Genomic DNA, 20,013 nt, shown 5'->3' with positions numbered 1-20,013 from the left:
TAGAAAACTGCTATTTTAAATTGTAATAATATTTCACAATATTACAGATTTTACTGTATTTTAAAACAAATAAATACAGCCTTGATGAGCAGAAGAGACTTCTTTCAAAAACATTAATAAATCTTGATTATTCCAAACTTTTGTAGGTCTATGCTGTGAGATTGCCCAAATTATGTTTAATGAATTGTGATTTGTAATCCTAACAGGCATGCAAGGTGCCATGTGCAGGATTTGTGTATTGTTTACCGGGATAGAGATTGAAAATTCCCATGCGGTGATCCTGATCTGTTCCGACTCTGAATGGCAGTCCGTGGAAGTGTACAGCGTGAAACTCGCCTTGACTCCCGACGTTGAGAAGATGCCAGCGAGTCGTCTGGTACTGTTCAACTATCAGGCCAGGAAGCGTTTCTGACACGTAGCCGTTAATAGCTACAAATACCAATAAAACACAACACACAATATTATATTGTGGCTATCATTACAGTTCCTAATAGGAAAGCATGGCACTAGCAATTCCAAGGTTATGGGTTTGATTCCCAAGAAATGCATGAACTAATACCCTGAAAGCAATGTAAGGATAAAATCGTCTGCCAAATGCATAAATGTTAATGTACATGTGTCACCTTGAATCAATGCATTTCCAAAATGTTTCTTTATATTTAGAAAAACTGGGTACATGGAGCCTGTTTACTGTTCTTGTACTAAAGAAAAGGCTATTTAACAACTGAATTACACAATAACAGGCCTAAACACAAGGATCCATTTGTTGGATCTAAATATTTATTAAGACAGAGGATGTGAACAGATCAGACTGGTTATCTTGTGATTTTCAACACAACATGCATTCAGATTCACAAATGATGGCATAATGTACCTGCAAACTTGTTGTTCATCTCGAACCACGGATCGTCTACTTTGGCCTGGCAGGGTGGGGTGCAAAACTTCCCGATGTTGTAGTCGAGGTACCAGCTCTTTCGTTCATCAAAGGTGGTGAAGAGAAGGAAGAAGTCTGTCACGTCAGGTTGAAGCTTTACGCGTGAACGGAGGGTACCAGGACTGCATATCAGCATCGGACCGATTAGACCAGAGTTTATGTCCTTCTCCTGGATGACGCAGGAGGAATACAGAAGTTATGTACATTCATGCATTTGGCAGATTCTTTTTTCCAAAACAACTTGCATTGCATTCAAGCAATGCATTTGATCAGTTCATGCATTCCCTAGGAGTCAAACCCATGACCTTGGAGTTGCAAGTGCTATGCTCTTCTGTTTGAGGAACATTATCCATTATATTTTAACCTGTTTTTTGTTTTTTTTTTAATTCTTTTCAATTTAACCCTCCTGTTGTGCTACAACTTTACAAATAGACCTGCATTGGTTTCAATGCAATTTGACAAAAATCAACATTAAAAGATTAATGTAAAATGTGTGTTTCTCACACTTCTTTTCAGTAATTGAGATCCAAAAATAAAAATAAAATAACAGCCAAAACCCTTTTTGGATTGGACTGTGACTAGATAACGAAACAATACATTTTCCTTGGATGATTCAGAAGAAGAGTCTTCAATTTTGAGTAAACGTTCATTGGTTCTAATGCATTTCATATTTTAGTGTCTGATAAAGCTACAATAAGTGATGATTTTTGGTCAATTGCATGGAAACCAACAGGGAGTCAGAACGACCCCAACACAGCCTTTCCAAAACACAAAACTGTGACAAAACTTTGCATTCCCTTTAATTAACTTTGCATGCCAAAATGGGAAATATTCACAAAGTTTCAATGTCATTGTTTCAAGCCGTTTGAAAGTAAAATGCGGGTCAATCTGACCCAACACAACGAGAGGTGGTAAAAACAACATAAATATGTATAACTTTGGTGCTTCAGACATGAAAGATTCCTCAAATTCAACCTAATTTTGATTCCTGTGTTGCACATTGAATTACCATGTTGACGTTGGAGTAGTAGGCCCCAGCCTTGCAGTCAAACTCTGACGCTGTGGGACCTTGTCGTTTGGAGATTCTCCAGTTGTACACCCTCTCCTCGCCCGCAGGAACGGGATCACCTGGCACTTCCTCAGCCTTGGAGCCTTCTGGGCCCGATCCAGGGCCGAAACTCCCCTGCGTCTTATCGTACACCCCATGCAAGTGGAAAGAGTACGGCCTGGATGCCAAGTTCTTAAAAACCACCTTATGGGAAGAGAAAAGCAAGAATTTAGAGTGGGCGATTAACCGAAACATTGCTAATTAATGAATACTTTTGTGATGATGCATTTTTGAATTATGGAAGCTTGTTTCCTCCACAGAATAAAACATTTTAAAAGATAATTGCGACTTTTTATCTCACAATTCTAGCTTTATTTCTCAGAATTGCGAGATATAAAGTCGCAATTGCGTGTTATAAAGTCAGAATTGTGAGATATATACGTGAACTCGCAATTATCGCAAATTTCTCACAATTGCGACTTAATGTCACGCAATTCTGACTTTATATCTCCCAACTGCGTGATATAAAGTCAGAATTGCAAGATATAAACATGCAATTCTGAGATAAAAAGTCAGAATTTCGAGTTTATTTCTCGCAATTGCGACTTTATATCACACAATTCTGACTTTATATCACACAATTCTGACTTTATAACAAACAATTGCGACTTTATATCACGCATTTTTGAATTTATAACTCGCAATTGCGACTTTACATCTCGCAATTGTGAGAAAAAAAGTCTCAATTACCTTTTTTATTTTTCATTCTGTGGCAGAAACAAGCTTCCATAGAAAAGTGTGGTGAGATTTGACTTTCGCCTTTATACGAGAAATTCCCAATTGCGTGTATTTCTATTGAAAAGACTAGATTTCGCCTGTGAATATTTGCCCACGAACAACGGATAAGACTAGACCTTAAGAAAGCAATGTTATGCTTTTAGGACCTCCTTTTCATGAAGAAACTTACAGTAAGAACATCATTGATTTCTGCCTTCAACACAGGACCCATAATGCCGAGGTGCTCGTCCAGTTCTCCTCGTTTGATTGGATGCTTGAAATCTCTGTCCTGATAGGCTCTGAAAACCACCTTTTTATAGGTTGGGAAATATTTTCTCATTCCCCTTCGCATCTCCCTGTGGACACATCAAACATTTAGTGCATGTAGAATTGAGCAGGTCCTTAATTCCTTCATATGAAAAGCAATATTAATATTGCCAGTGCATTGCATTGCATTTTTGCACTATAACTACCTATATACAAATAAACAACTAAACTAAATGGATTTGATTCAATCTGAGACCTTAAATGTATTTTATGCAATATAAAACATACATATAAACACACACTATTGGTCTAAAGTTCATATTAAATTGTGTCATGTTTTTGTCTCATGCTCACTAAGGCTTGTTTGTATACTTCTCTGCTAAAATGATCAAAACTGTTGTTGTTATTGTTCAATATGTTTATATGCACTGTTACCTTGGTTTGATGAGCTGAGCTGGTTTATTAATCCCATAATCCCAGAAGATTTCCTCTGCCGCGATGTAGTAACTACGAAACTTAGACTCTGTCGACCTAATGCCGACATTATCTTCAACGTGATGATCGAAACCAACGCTTCCCTCATCGCTATAATCATCATAGTCACTTGCCAATGATTTCCTGCCATATGTCTGATTATCTGATGAATTTGAAACCGGTTCCAAATCCGGTTGGAACTTCTTTGAATCTTTGTAATTGTAGTTAAACGGATTCAAACTTTCCTCCATCTTGTCCTTTTTTAGACCAGAACTTCCAGATTCTTCCAGAACTTCATTGTTGCTGTGAACTTTCACATCCACTTTTTTGTCTTTGCTGACGCTCCACATCTCCCGTCGATTCCTCACTTTCTCTGATTGGACCTCCTGAGAGTCGTTCAGAAGTTGACTGAGGTTAGTCGACATGTTTGCATCTTTAAGAAGGAATTTTCTAAACATGTTTGCACCGCTTGGATGTGTTTTGTTGTGATCCGACTGAATGTTTGGAACATGTTGTTCTCCTGTTAATTCCCTGTTTTCTGAGGAACTTAATATGGCTTTAGGATCTATCTCGTTTGGTAACTCCGGTCTACTTCTGTAAGATTTGTGGTCGGACCTTTTCTGACGTTCCAAAGAATTTCCACCCATCTCCTCTTCCAGTTGATCCAAAATATCCTGTGGAATCCCACCCTGCGATAACGCTTCCAGATCTTTTTCCCGCTTCACCGGAACATATCTTATCTCACACACACGGGTTCTGTTTTGTCTCTCATTGTTTGGAGCTCGGCTCATGTTTACTCGTCCAGTCGCAGACTCCGTCACAGTTCTGTTTCGGCAAACACGAACAGCGATAGTGCGGTTCTTTTCCATTGTTCCCCGTGGAATCGGGAAGTTCTGCTCAATGAATTCAATGAAGTCATCATCGTAGTCGTCTTCATCCACCAAAGGAAGCACTCTTTCACAGTTAACAACCGTGTAGCGAACGCTCATGCCTCGCTCTTTCAGAGAGGGGTCAAATGCGCTGACCTCCCATTCACCTAAGGATCAAACATCAGACTTAAAGGGTTAGTTCACTCAAAAATGAAAATTCTGTCAGTAATTACTCTCTCTCTTGTTGTTCCAACCCCGTAAGACTTTCATTCATCTTCAGAACACAGATTAAGATATTTTTGATGAAATCTGAGAGCTGTCTCACTCCTCCATAGGCTTCTAGGTAATCTAGATCTGCCATCCCAGAAAAGTTAGTAAAGACATCGTTAAAATAGTCCAAGTGACTACAGTGGCTCAACCTTAAGTTTATCAAGCGATGATAATACTTTTTGTGCGCAAAAAACAACAAAAATAACGACTTTATTCAACTATTCATTTTCGCAGCTCTTCTGGGTTGTAAGTCAGAACGGAGCCTCACTATTGGCCGACGCTGGTCATGTGTGTGATGCTGGCCAATAGTGAGCCTACGTTCTGACGTACAACCCAGAAGCGCTGCGCTGTTACACTCGTGAACTCACTCAGAGGAACACATAAGAACATCAATAGTTGAATAAAGTCGTTATTTTGGGGGGGTTTACGCACAAAAGTATTCTCGTCGCTTGATAAACTTAAGGTTGAGCCACTGTAGTCACTTGGACTGTTTTAACGATGTCTTTACTAACTTTTCTGGGCTGGCAACAGAAATAGACTGAGCCACTGACCAACTGAACCCTGGTCTAAAGTCAATGGCGCAGTATTTGTTTTGTTATTTAAAGAGTGCGTTAGTAACGTGCGCCTATAGGCGGGTCCACAACGCGCGTACACTCTGCTTATTACACACACACACACACACACACACACACACACACACACACTCTGCTTATTACACACACAGGGATGCACAGCAGCACACAAACAAACATGCCAAATATTAAAATGAAAAGGATTACAATGTAAAAGATTATTATTGTGTACATAAAGATATGGTGAATCCGACTTGTCCCGTAGATGTTCTGCTTGCGCTCTTTCACCTCGTGCACGAGCGGATCTGTTTGCGCTCTGGAGACGCGCTCGGTCTTTCCACTATCAAATTCCATCATGTAAATAGCTAATCCGCCATGGCGCAAGCGCAACTGGCATTTAAAGGGAATGGGAGATGAGACTCTGATTGGTTTAAAGCACGAAAATCCCAAAACACACCCATTACTCATTAAGAGAATAGGGACAACCCTTTTAGACCATGCACCGGGAGCACCGACCATTTTTCCCGTCGTTAAACTAGCCCTAAGTGAACCTGTGCCGTGCGCTTTAGACCATGCGCTTAGATCCTTAAAACAGGGCCCATAGTGTTCGGGGCGTTTTTATTTATATACTAGTCAAAAGTTTGGAATAATTAAATTGAATTAAAAATACAGTAAAAACTTGTATCGTTCAGGGGTTACTTGACCTCTGACCCTTACCTAGCATCTCCACTTCAGTGGTCACTGTGTCTCCAGTCATTGGGAAGAGTGTGAGGACAGTGCCGTATGTTTTATCCTTCTCAAACGTATTTCCCGTGAAGTAAACTGACAGAAAGTTGCTCTGCATGCCAACGCTCGCCACATGCCAGAGTATCACATCGCCAACACACATCTTGAATTGTAGGTAGTCGAACATGAAACCGTTAACAGCTGAAACACAATTAAAAAAAATGAAGGTTAATCCAGTTTGGTATAACAATACAAACTACTATAGATAATCCCATGTTGCACATCTAGAGCCTAAAAAACAACACCCACTGTGCATGACGTTTGAATTGTAGAAATCCGGATCATTGCGATTAATCTTAGTTGGATCTTCAATATTCCTTTTAATGTTTTCCTCAAAGTACCAGCTTCTGTTTTCATCAAACACCGTAAACAGGAGCTTCTTCTCTTTATCTGAAGTTACCTGTGAAAACATTAGGAGAACATTAACTATCATCTACCATCCGTCTTTATACTTATAGTATGTATTTATTAATAATAATTTCCATCCATCTGATAAACCAACATTGGCTCATTGGAAAAACATGCCACTTAACATATAACACTTGTGTCAGTAAAACACCAATGAGTTTTATTATTTTTCACACAGGTTATGATAACAGGGTCAGATCATCTATAACTACGACTTATTTTTTCATGGTTCCTTGCTCAAAAACTGTTATGGCCTCAAAACACTTTTACCTTAAGTGCATGATTTGTAAAGCAATACATTTTCACGTTTGCATCACATATGGAAGTAAAATAATGACAAATGTTTTTGAAACAAAAAAGCTTGTTGAATTGCACTACTTGAAAAAATATATGCATTGCATTAACCCATACATTAGCGATTACCAATCGGCAATCTACTGAAATTCCTGCCGTTCCAAGAAATCAAATGTTGAATTTTCTGTCGAATTTGAACCACTGAATTTGTAAAGCGAAATAAAATGGACCGAAAATTGCCTGTCGAATATTGTAGGTTGTATTTTTAAACAGAATTCATATTTTGGAAGTGAAATCTGAAAGGTGAATATGGATTATTGAATTTTTATTAACGAAAAAGTGTGTGAAATGTTTTGAATTGAAATATTCACAGCTTAAATATACAACCATGTTGAATTTCAGCCCATAAAAATGCAAGCCCTAAAAATACAATGCATTAAAATGCAAGCAGGGTTAATGCAATTAGTAGTGCAATTCAACAAGCTTTTTTGTTTCAAAAACATTTGTCATTATTTTACTTCCATAATCACAAAATCATCTCCTTACGTTTGGCTTTTCTGACATACTAAACTCGGTACTTGTGAAACAAGAGTCAGAATAAAAGAGCTCAAAGACTAGAAGCAAGATAAAATGTCCTGGTTGCTTCAGAAATTATTATTTGTTCAATATTTTTTTATCACGTTTGCTTTTGTTAACACTATCAGTTTGGTTTAGTGAGGGTGGTACGTTATTTTCAAAAGCGATAGAGCATTAACTTTTATCGCCACTTTAAAAGTGAAAATGTGCAACTAGGGGTGTAACAATAAATCATGTCACAATATATCGCAATATAAAAATGCATCAGTATGTATCGTGGATAGTGACAATATGTATTGTGTATAGTTCATCCAAAATGAACATTTCTGTGAGAAAAAAATTCAAGTTACAGAGTTTTAGTGTCAGTACATTAAACTACTATGTTGAATATAGTGTATAATAATGCAATGGGGGAATATTTGTGGGTCCTAGTAATGCCAGATGTCTGATGTTACCAGTAAAAAGTGTCCTACATTATTTTAAACATATCTAGTCAGTGACAGAGATCAAGCATATTCATCTAAAATAGCTGAAATAGTGTTTTCAGCTTCAGAATCATGAATATGTTTATTCTGGTGTCTCTATTGTCCTGATTGGGTTTCCAGCACTAAGTTGATCCTATTCATTTACACTACAATGTAATATCAAATCAAGCATTTCAATTAACAGTAAATTTTTAGTTAACCTTTTACCATATGTCTTAGAATATCGCAATAATATCGAATCGTGAGTTCAGTATCGTGATATGCATTGAATCGTGACATGAGGGTCTCGTTACACCCCCAACGCAATATAATTTAGCAGAAATGACGCCACATGAAAGCACGTGTTTCAAATGAGCCCGTGTTGAGATGATCAGATCTACATCAGGGTTTCTTCTCACCACTCTGCCTCTTTTGTCCAGAGATAGGGATTTGCAAATGATAAGGGGTCCCACCAACCCAGACGCCACGTCCCGAACGGGATCCACCGTACTCTGGTATAAGCGCGTGAGGCATCGTGGGTCGGCATCTGTGGGTCCGTCTTCTGCTGTCAGCTTCCAGAGGTACGTCATTATCTCACCTGGTGGAACGGCCAAAGAGCGAAGATCCACCTGGTTAACTTCAACCCACAAACAGAGAAAAATGCGTTAATCCCATTAAAAGTCATTTGCATCCACTCTATTTGACACCAGAGTAATTATCATTAACAAAAAATAAAACCATATTTTTAGTTTTGATTTGTTCGTTGAAATAAAATAAACATTAACTGAAATAAAATATTAATTAATTGTCGAGGCAAAATATCTCAAACATTCTGTTTAACTTGAAGTACTAAAATAACTAAAACTGAAATATAACTATTAAGACATACTTAAAAGTAGCTTTTAACAAATTTTATTTTAAACATTTATCAAAATCTAAAACAATATATAAATGGAAAATATGAAAAATAAATTGTAAGCATATAACGTCTCGTACCTTGGTTTGTTGTCTTCAAAGGCTGAACGCTGGTCAGGCCGTTTGGATAAATGTTGAATGGTCGACTGGCCTTATTTTTAAAAACAATCTAATAGAGATATACAAGAGTGTATTTCAGAAAGCTTTGAAAAAATCATTACCTCAAATTTAGGTAACACTTTATTTTAACGTGATGTAGTTACACGTTACAACATGTACTTACTATAGTAATAACGGTAAATTATTCATAATTACAAGTAACTAAACCAAACCCTAACCGTAACTCTATAGTAAGTTCATGTAGTTAATTCATTTTACTCAGTACTTGAGTACTGAGTATTTGAGTAAGTTCAATGTAACCACATCAACTTAAAATAAAGTGTAACCCAAATTGAATTGTTTAATAATAAGTTCAGCACTTTAAAGTCAGCATTGAATTGAATTTGAATCTTGAATCATTTGTTCACTCAAATGTGTCACAATATAGAAGAAAAGATCCACAATTTTAAATATCAACATGAAGCGTCAGTTATCTCTCACTGAATAGTAATTTCCAACTCTCTTCATTGAAATGCAAAAGAGAAACCAACATATTCTTTCTCTTTTTGTGCTCCATGAAAGAAATACAGGTTTGGAACAACATAAAGGTGAAGAGATTTACATTTATGCATTTGGCAGACGCTTATACCCAAAGTGACTTACATTTCATTGTTCTTGCTTTCCCTGGGAATCGAACCCATGACCTTGCATTGCTAGTGCTATGCTCTACTGTTTTTTCGTATTTATACGGATTTTTGTATTTTCCCACCTAAAAAAAATTGCCCACTCTGGTTACTTTATGATTAATAAATACTTACTAAATACATTTTTATGTTTTCTAATACATTTATTTCATGCACGGATTGCTTCTGGCAGCACAGCGCCATCTGTGGGAGACCCTTAGATTGTTAGCCAAACAAAGCCCTGAATATGAGTAAAAATCGGCATTGAAACAGTGTTACTCGCCAGTTGCCGTAAGTAAAGGATAATGTACATCCAGTCGGTTGTTATCTCAGAATAAACACTGACAGGGTGATCAGGACCCCAACCCGAAGGGGGTTTATTCTGAGATAACAACCGGGTGGATGTACATTATCCCGCTTATTACACAGTTATTCCACATAAGTAAATAATTAAACACGAAATATTGATCTGAGTCGAAATATTATTAGGTCTTTAAACGCAAAACTTCCACGGAGAGAGCAATTTTAAACTAGACGGACATTTAAGAGATACGGTATACAGTCATATAACACTTATTACACAGCATTTCGCCACATTAATAATTATGGGGATAAGAGATATTGATTTGAGATGAAACTGTTTTAAAATCGTACCTGTTTGTTATCTTGCAATCCAAAAGTGTACAAAACAATCGTCGCAAAATGGCAGTAACGTCTGTATGAAACAATAGAGAGCGAGGCCACGATACGGGATGGCATAATTAAATAACTGTTCACAAAATATAGATTTGACTGAGTTTTAATATTTTATTAGCTCACCAAACGCAAAACTTCCACGATGAAAAACCGTTCCTAGCGAGAGTAAAGCGCTGCTGACTTCAGTGACCCAGATGAGCCTGTTTTATCTGCTTTCAGCGGTTGTTACCGGGGCGCGATTGACCAATCAGAATCAAGTATTCCACAAAACCATGTAATAACCTTTTTTTAATGAATTAATATTAATGATGCATGGTTGTGAGATTGTGATATGGCTTAAGCCCTATTCGGACGGGACTAGTGTTACACCATTCAGATCAGAGAGAAGATCGACAGCACTTGTTAGAGGCACGAAACATCTTTTAGCGTTAAAGTGTCTATTACCAACTCAATCCAATCTGAAGTTAATTAATACACCGTTCGACCGGACAGAACTGTTTTATATATATAAATATAGGTTATGTGTGTTTGCGCATGTGATATCAGGAAGCAGCGTAACACACACATGACGACAGGAGTGACGGCGGTGTGTAAATCGAGTTACTCTCCCACTTCTGCTAGTTTACTGAGATCTCTTATCCCGTGCGAATTGGCCATTAATATTACAGACGTCCTGTGGTAAAATTACATTACTCCATCTACCCTGGTAAAGTTAATCCCGTCCGAATAGGGCTTAGTTTAGTTTAGTTTTAGTGCGATCATCAAATCGCAGTAGTTGTGATGTAACCGTTCAGGTTTTCCTTCATTTTTGTCTTCATCTGATCACCTGCATCTCTTTAAATCTACATTTCGTACCTGAAACTTATCTCCCACTTCCCCTCTGAGCTCTGGACCCATCAGCATTTTGCCGGTGGTTTTCTTCTCAGTGAAGGTCTTGTCTGTGTACTCGACGAAAGCCACCTTCTTATAAACCGCACCCAAGCGCTGAGGACCTTTTCTGAACCACTCAGATTCTGCTGCTGATGACTTTGAAGGCCTGAAACATGCAAATCATCATTAGTTTCAATGAGTTTCACATTCATTCGTCTCAGGACATGCTCACAGTCGTACCGGTCGCCGCTTTTAGATGAATAGTCCCAGTCTATCTCCTCCGCAGCGATGTAATGGACCCACACTTTAGGTCTTCCCTTGGCGCTCGAGCGAAGCACGGATACAGGGCCTCCTTGCTTGAACACTATGGAGAACATGTTGTCTTCATCCTCCTCCACCTCATTCTCATCAGAATGTACGACATATCGTTTGTCTGGGATTGGGACCGCCAAAGATTCAGGGCAGTTCTCAACAGTGAAGAATGCATTCATACCAGCTGGAGAGGAGGATTAAATTGAACATTAGAGAAACATTAAAACAAAGTCTTGATGTTGTTTTCAGGCTCTACTAGAACAGGTTTTCCTGCTTGAATGTTGATTATTTTCCTCATATTCTCCATTGTTGCGGCTCCTCTCTTCCCAGTCTGTCAGTAACGCTCTGTTTAGTTCCTGTCTCTATGAAGCCCCTCCTTCTGAAAAGCACACTGTGCTCTGATTGGTCGGCTGGAGCAGTGTGTTGTGATTGGTCGAGCGCTTCGAGTGTGTTTGGGAAATGTCCCGCCCCTTTCCATAACCGCCAGTTTAACACACTACTAACTAACTCAACCAGGCCCCGCCCCTTTATTATGCACATTAATTATTTAAATGAGGAATATTGTGACGTGTTCATTCCCGGAAGAAACTCAAGACTACAATGGAGGCGTTTCAGGGAATTATGAAACATCAAATTTCGCTATTTTACTTAAAACATCCAATTTAAAAAGAGACAATGTATAACGTAACTGGCCACAAGTATGATGTTTTATTCTTCTGAAGACGTCTCATGTCTCATCAGTAACGATAACACAGCATGCTTCCTATTCCTAATGAAGCTTTTTGTGCATAATCACTAAGATGTAATTTACTTTATCTCTTTTATTGTCTTTTAACTTTTGAAGCTCTCTCTAGCAGAACATGTTGCAAAACTTACACTATACCGTTAGATTAAGATTTCTTAATGCTTTTCAAAGAAGTCTCTTCTGCTCACCAAGGCTGCATTAATTTGATCAAAAATACAGTAAAATCAGTAATATTGTGAAAAATTATTACAATTAAAAATAATTTGTTTCTATGTGAATATATTGTAAAATATAATTTTGTTCCAGTGATCAAAGCTGAATTTTCAGCATCATTACTCCAGTCTTCAGTGTCACATGATCCTTCAGAAATCATTCTAATATGATGATTTGATGCTCAAGAAACATTTATGATTATTATCAATGTTGAAAACAATTGTGCTGCTTTGCTTCATATTTCTGTGGAAAATTTAATGTACATCACTCACTTCACCTCATCGGCATTGCCTTTATTTTATCTTACAAAATAAGTACTGATGATATTCGGATGAGAATTATTACAGTACAAATTCAAAACCTTGTACATCATGTTATTGAAAGAGTCTTACCTGTCTGATGAGAGTGGATCTTGCACGAGATCAGAAACTTCCCGATAGCGGACGGCTTCATCAGGGCCGTAGTGAAGGTCATGGGGGTCATCTCTACGGTTACTCGCTTGTGGTCGAACACCTTCAGGGTGTGTCCTTCAAACTGGATGCTGTGGATCTCTGGGGTGGAGCCGAGACCAATAAGATGCCAGGACACCGGCGGGCTCTTCTGGCACACGGTTAGACCTGATGAAACACGAGCACAGATACAGAATACGTTTGAGAATTACAACATATAAAGTATAACATATGTCAACTCAAAACAATTAAATATTATCAATCCTGTTAAGAATTTGTTCACTCCAGTAACAAAAATAAGATTGCATAAAAATGAAAAGAAATGTTTTCTATGTGAATATATAATAAAGAGTAATTTATTCTTGTGATCAAAGCTGAATTTTCAGCATCATTACTCCAGTCTTCAGTGTCACATGATCCTTCACAAATCATTCTAATATGCGGATTTAGTGCTCATTTATTGATGCTCATTTATTAATAATGGTTCTTATTATTACAAAAATTGTAAACTCTTTCTGCTGCTTGCGGTTTTTATGGATACTGCACTTTCTCAGCATTCTTTGATGTAAAGATAGTTCAAAATAAATATTTTGTAACATTATAAAAATCTACTCTACTGTCACTTTTGATGAACTGAATGCATCTTTGCTGAATACAATTATTTCATTTCGTTTTTTTTAAAAAAAAACTTAATTTACCTCACAATTTTGAGTGTCCGCAAGAATTAAGCAACACAACTGTTTTCAACATTGCTAATAATCAGATATTTTTTTCTTGAGCATCAAATCATCATATTAGAGTGATTTCTGAAGGATCATGTGACACTGAAGACTGGAGTAATGATGCTGAAAATTCAGCTTTGATCACAGGAATAAATTACACTTTACTATATATTCACATAGAAAATTGTAAATATATTTCACAATATTAGTTTTTTTAGTCTTCTTTCAAAAACATAAAAAAAAAAAAAACTTAATTATTCCAAACTTTTGACCAGTAGTGTAAGAAGTAATTTGGCACCTGGTAATGTAGAGTTGATGTATCCATTGATGGTGTGGTACTGGGTTGGACTGGGTGTTTTCTTCAGTTTGTCTGCTCTGCCCACTTCCTGGTACCAGCTCTTACTCTCATCGAAGACAGCGAGAAACAAAATAAACTCTTTTGCCTTCCGCTGTCTCTCCTCCGTCAGAGCCTCTGAAAGAGTAAAATGTTACAGGACATGTCACGTATTTACCAGCAGTCTCATTCAGTACAAATCCTCAGTGGTTAAAGAGGACCTATTATGCCCTTTTAAGTCTTGTTGTTGTTTCAGGCTCTACTAGAACAGGTTTTCCTGCTTGAATGTTGATTATTTTCCTCATATTCTCCATTGTTGCGGCTCCTCTCTTCCCAGTCTGTCAGTATCGCTCTGTTTAGTTCCTGTCTCTATGAAGCCCCTCCTTCTGAAAAGCACACTGTGCTCTGATTGGTCGGCTGGAGCAGTGCGTTGTGATTGGTCGAGCGCTTCGAGTGTGTTTGGGAAATGTCCCGCCCCTTACCATAACCACCAGTTTAACACACTACTAACTAACTCAACCAGGCCCTGCCCCTTTATTCTGCGCATGAATTATTTAAATGAGGAATATTGTGACGTGTTCATTCCCGGAAGAAACTCAAGACTACAATGGAGGCGTTTCAGGAAGTTCAGAAACTTTGGAGTGACTTTGCAGAGCTTTTTCACACTAAAGAGAGCTGAACATGTAAAAAAGCATAATAGGACTCTTTAAACTGATATTTTACTATTAAAAAAAATAGATATGTTTGACACATCCCAACAGAACGTCATAATCATTTGTTAACAAACAAATATTCATTACTTCAATGAGCTCATTGTTTCAGCCTTTAATTATTACATTGTTTAAATTAATACATTTTTAGCTAACTGTGATTTTGTATATGTACATTTCTGAAATACATAACCTCTGATACTCTAAATTGTAATGTGGACTCATGTATTTTCTGAAACGATGTGCATTGTGAAAAACACTATACAAATAAATGTGAATTGAATTGAATTGAAGGAACCTGTTAAATAAAAGCATTTAAACTGATATTTTACTTCTAAATTGATATGTTTGACACATACAAACAGAACATAGTCACACCTGTTTTACAGATCAGCAGAGCCCCGACGAGTCCGCTGTTGAAGTCTCGCACGATGTCGACCTGCGATGAGTAAATGTAGGTGAGGCACTCCGGGTCTGATGTGGTTGGTCCGGAGTTGGGGGAAATGTCCCACACGTACTTATAGTATCCGCCAGGAGGCACTGCATCATCCGCTCTCTCCTGAACAGAACTGAAGTCCTCGTACCCCGCGCCTGAAAAGCAGAAGGATGTTGAGGTTTATCTTTACACACTATGGGTTTTTAAACCAGTCAGGATATTGCTTTCATTTTGCTTTCATTTTGCTTTCATTTTCCCGGGTAAGCCCAGACTTACCATATTTATGCAACTGTCAAAAGAGAAATCACATGTTCTTTAAGCACTCCTGGAATTTATTAGTATCTCCAGTGTTACAAAACAAATTCCAGAATTCCAAATGGAATCTGTAATGATGCTGTGAATTCATTCCAGGCACTATTTTCCCGAAGCTGTAAAACTTAATTGTGCAGTCTGGAATGAATTATCCTCCTTTATGCTTTTTAACTATTCCTTCCTTAAAGGGATATTTCAAAAAAGTAAGAATAAATTCTGATGCTTGTAATGTAAATCAATGAGATCTTCATAACAGTATAGCAGACTACTAAAATAGACTAAAATGCATATAAATACCAATTCTCACTATATCTCCAATAATATGTTTTAGTAAGATGATACTTAAAGGGATTTTTCAACACTGGAAAGATGAATGTGTCTTTAAATTGGGTAATTTATGTAGCAGAAATGTGAAATTATTTTAGAAGGTGGTGCCTTCTAGATAGCCTGGTAATACCAAACTCTGTTACTTCGCTTTGCTTCGTAGACAGAGTCTGGAAGGGCATCATTGAAAAGCGTTTTCTTTCTCGCGGGGGGGGGGCGCTTGTCTGAAGTTTAAAATCATTGGTTACCCGTAAGCCAATCACATAACGTTTGGTTATGACGTGTGTTATGCGCCGGTTCAGCGAACTTCCACTGTAAACACCATCGAGCGAAATACCGGAGTGAACATGGCTGTGAACAACTTTTGCAGATTATGTGAAGTAAATCTACGCATCCACGGTACAATCTACGTCACGGCTCTCAGCCCGCCCTCTGTTCGTTGATTGGCCGGCTGTTTTGAGGCAGGAGGAAAATGCTAAGATAGGTCGCTATCTCAGACTGAGTACAGAAGCGAAATGAAATTGAGCGGAAGTACGAAGTCTGACGTAGTCAGGCTACCTTCTAGACTGAGAAAAGCCAGAAAATGTATTTCTGGCTCATGTGGATGAAAGACTACAACTCCCAGAATGCACTTGCTTCACTGCTCTACGAGGCCACGCCCAAGCCACGCCTACCGGTTATAGAGGGCAGTGTCGGAAGAAATGACACAGCTAGGCTACTAGTCGATTCGAAACTGAGAAGACGGCGTTTTATCGTGAGATCCCCCTATGGGCGGGTTGAGGACATGCGGGACGAGCGCCTCCTACTGGCTGGAGTCTCTCGCCTCTGGACAGAAAAGCCTCTGATGACGATAAATGACGATTTTTGCGTCATCTGAGGTTTTTTTCCAGACACACAATACAGAAATCTCTCGTCTCAGGGGGACATGAGGGAGGGAAGCACGGTCATTCCAAAACACTACTTGGTTTCTACTGATACAAAGCTTAATGCTAATCGGCGAAGTATCCCTTTAATCCGTCCCTGTTCTAGCTTCTAACGATGGCTAGCACTAGCACTTCTCACGTTTATTCCCTCTTTAAGATGAATCACTTTTTGTATTCCTCAATTGTAAGTCGCTCTGGATAAAAGTGTCTGCAAATGTCTATTGAATTCCAAGAAGATGAATGCGAATCTGCAGCACATTCATTTAGATTTACCTTCCGATTGTTTCCAGTACGGAACGCCGATGGGAGAAATGCTGAAAGACTGTGAGGCGAAGTTTTTGAAGTGCACCACAACCCTGTCGTTCACCACTGTCCTGATGGTCGGGCCTTGAATACCTGGAACAGAAACAAATTAATATTCTGTCCAAGTTCATTCGAAACATGTTTTTCATGAGAAGCAAGGGTTTATACTGACCAGCCCATGGAGGTTTTGACTTTGGTGTTGTAAAAGTGGAATCGGTGTATTCCGTATATACAGCCTTGGTGTATTTCTGGACACCAGATGCAAATTTCCTGTTAAAAATTAATAAACTGTAACTAGCCATCCACAATACAGTGCAATACAACACAATACAGTGCAATACAACACAACATAATGCAATACAACACAATATAATGCACGCATGCAGTAATTTTGTAATGCAGTGCTAAATGTATACAGTTTGGTTTCAGAGTAAATTATTTCACTGAAACAGCTACTTTACATTTAATAGAGCAAATTAAATCTAGACTTGGCAAAGGAGGATTAGTTGGTGCTGTGTTTTTAGATTTGCATAAAGCCTTTGATATGGTTAATCACAAAGTTATTCCCTCTAAACTGTCTTAAGTTTCAGTTTTCATATGGAGCTTTAGCAGGGATATCCTCAGATTTATCATATAGAGAACAATGTGTACAAATTAAAGGTGTAAATTACATTATATAATGGGTGTACCCCAAGGTTCAGTGCTAGGTCCCTTATTATTTATTCTGTATATTAATTGAAAAAGCAAACCATTATCATGATTGTAGGATCTTAGAGAAACATATTTTTTTGAGTTGTGACAATTTACATCTATTTTTATCTATAGTTATTTTTAAATTGAAGCTATTCTTTTTTAAAATTAACTCTGTACACATTAACATTGCAGTTTAATTGATTATTAATAAATCCTAAATAAGAAAAAATGTTTGGCCCTGATAGGATGTGCGTGTATGTGTGTGTGTGTGTGTGTGTGTGTGTGTGTGTGTGTGTGGGTAAGGGTTAGGCACTTAGTTGTGATGGGTAAGGATAGAGTAAGCGGATAGAGATTGCATTGTGTCAATGAAAGTCCTCATAAAGATAGATGTACAAGAGTGTGTGTGTGTGTGTGTGTGTGTGTGTGTGTGTGTGTGTGTGTGTGTGTGTGTGTGTGTGTGTGTGTGTGTGTGTGTGCGCGCGTGCGTGTGTGTGTGTATGTGTGTGTGTGGGTAAGGGTTAGGCACTTAGTTGTGATGGGTAAGGTTAGAGTAAGCGGATAGAGATTGCATTGTGTCAATGAAAGTCCTCATAAAGATAGATGTACAAGAATGTGTGTGTGTGTGTGTGGGTAAGGGTTAGGCACTTAGTTGTGATGGGTAAGGTTAGAGTAAGCGGATAGAGATTGCATTGTGTCAATGAAAGTCCTCATAAAGATAGATGTACAAGAGTGTGTGTGTGTGTGTGTGTGTGTGTGTGTGTGTGTGTGCGCGCGTGCGTATGTGTGTGTGTGTATGTGTGTGTGTGGGTAAGGGTTAGGCACTTAGTTGTGATGGGTAAGGTTAGAGTAAGCGGATAGAGATTGCATTGTGTCAATGAAAGTCCTCATAAAGATAGATGTACAAGAATGTGTGTGTGTGTGTGTGTGTGTGTGTGTGTGTGTGTGTGTGTGTGTGTGTGCGTGCGTGTGTGTGTGGGTAAGTGTTAGGCACTTAGTTGTGATGGTATAAGGTTAGAGTAAGCGGCTAGAGATTGCATTGTGTCAATGAAAGTCCTCATAAAGATAGATGTACAAGAATGTGTGTGTGTGTATGTGTGTGTTCATGCATTTATGTTTTATCGTACATAGGAACAGTTTGTGTTATTTTATCATTTATGTTAGTGATGACCTGCCAAGGGAATGCGGATGAAAATCAGCTTTTGGGTAAATCTGGTACAAAATGCATGAAATGGAAACATTTATGTTAAAAAATGTGCATGGTCCCTTTTCAAATAAATAAATAAACTAACCTTAACTAAGCTTAACTAAACTAATGTAATTATACCAGATATGGTCTTTTAATATTTCAGTGTTGACTTTTATAGTAACAGAATGTTCTATGCCTCATAAAGGATTATCTATTGCAAGAAATATGCATATTCAGCAAATGATCCGCTGCGGTTTCACACTGATGAACTGTTATCACACTCTGTTCTACAAACACCAAATCAAAGATGTTTGTTCTGACCGCATGCACTATTCATAGATTGAAAATCACTACTAGAATATATCAAATATAAATAACTGGAATCAAATTAGGCTTCAAACGATCAATCAAGCTATTAACTTATAATTTGGTTATGCTCTGTTTAACTGGGAGCGTAATTGAATTTTGGACAGTCCTCAAAGTTTTTTGCCTTTGAATGTTGCTGGACTGAGTCCATGTCAACTAATGAAAAGATAAAACGCTTTCTTCAAAGCTGTTTCCTTATAATACTGACATTATGCTTTATGGTCACATTCCCAGTTTACTCTCTGATAAAACACCACTGTTGTGTTTTTGAGAACACCGTGTAAAAATGTTCATAAAAGATGCATGGTTTATGATAAAACTAGTGCATGTAATTGTTATAGTAAAAGTGCCCACCTCTGGTTTGCAGAAGGATCTGTTGTGTCTGTAAACACATATTCCCACTTGGTTTCCACTGCTGCGATGAAGAAGTCCAGAGTCTTCGCCAGGACACTGGAAGACTTCAGACACGCTGTGAGGAAGAGGAGGAACGGCACAACCTTCATCACTGGAGCTCAAGTTAGACACACGCTGACTGAATGTGATGCTGGGATGCTGTCAGGTCTCATATAACTGAGAAGTGTGTAGGGAGGAGCTTAGAAAGAGAGAGACTGAGAGAACGTACATGAGTAATGATGAGGGTTTGAGTCATAAGAAGAATGATGTAAGAAGAGAAAGAAAGGATGATGGATTGCGGTGTGTAGGGTTTTGTAAATTCCTATTTTTACCCCATGAAAAGCACTACAAAAAGTTTTCATATTTACTTCATATTTAGTTACATTATCACTGGAAACAATTTTAAAGCAGAGGTTCTTCATTTTTCTTTGCCCAGGACCAACAATATTTTGTTTTTATCTGAAGCCCACACTTACAAAACCGTAAATTTGTGCTTTTTGGCTAAAAATAACTCCAGCATTGGAAAATACAGATATTATGAAATATCTATTTTAAATCGAATGAAACATTTACAGAAACAACCGAATATG

At 38.0% G+C, this 20,013-nt stretch overlaps 1 protein-coding gene across 1 annotated transcript in view; it reads right to left on the bottom strand.

Annotated features, from left to right (window-relative positions):
• Window positions 1–19,593, bottom strand: part of f8 (coagulation factor VIII, procoagulant component) — a 32,828-nt gene extending 13,235 nt beyond the window's left edge. Inside the window, exons 1-17 of the mRNA XM_084132811.1 lie at window positions 19,385–19,593; window positions 16,958–17,055; window positions 16,756–16,878; window positions 14,866–15,078; window positions 13,742–13,915; window positions 12,665–12,889; window positions 11,243–11,498; window positions 10,988–11,168; window positions 8,736–8,823; window positions 8,159–8,376; window positions 6,247–6,397; window positions 5,929–6,138; window positions 3,462–4,536; window positions 2,950–3,115; window positions 1,944–2,186; window positions 875–1,103; window positions 247–429 (exon numbers count right to left, since the gene is read on the bottom strand). Coding sequence (XP_083988937.1) covers window positions 247–429; window positions 875–1,103; window positions 1,944–2,186; window positions 2,950–3,115; window positions 3,462–4,536; window positions 5,929–6,138; window positions 6,247–6,397; window positions 8,159–8,376; window positions 8,736–8,823; window positions 10,988–11,168; window positions 11,243–11,498; window positions 12,665–12,889; window positions 13,742–13,915; window positions 14,866–15,078; window positions 16,756–16,878; window positions 16,958–17,055; window positions 19,385–19,533 — 3,982 coding nt within the window. The 5' untranslated portion in view covers window positions 19,534–19,593. The remainder of the gene's footprint in view (window positions 1–246; window positions 430–874; window positions 1,104–1,943; window positions 2,187–2,949; window positions 3,116–3,461; window positions 4,537–5,928; window positions 6,139–6,246; window positions 6,398–8,158; window positions 8,377–8,735; window positions 8,824–10,987; window positions 11,169–11,242; window positions 11,499–12,664; window positions 12,890–13,741; window positions 13,916–14,865; window positions 15,079–16,755; window positions 16,879–16,957; window positions 17,056–19,384) is intronic.
• Window positions 19,594–20,013: the final 420 nt, after the last annotated feature.

Source organism: Abramis brama (genome assembly GCF_963993115.1).
Source record: "Abramis brama genome assembly, chromosome: 13".
Lineage (NCBI taxonomy): Eukaryota > Metazoa > Chordata > Actinopteri > Cypriniformes > Leuciscidae > Abramis > Abramis brama.
The sequence above is the reverse complement of the archived record's forward strand: the minus strand, read 5'-3'. Positions and strand labels throughout refer to the sequence as shown.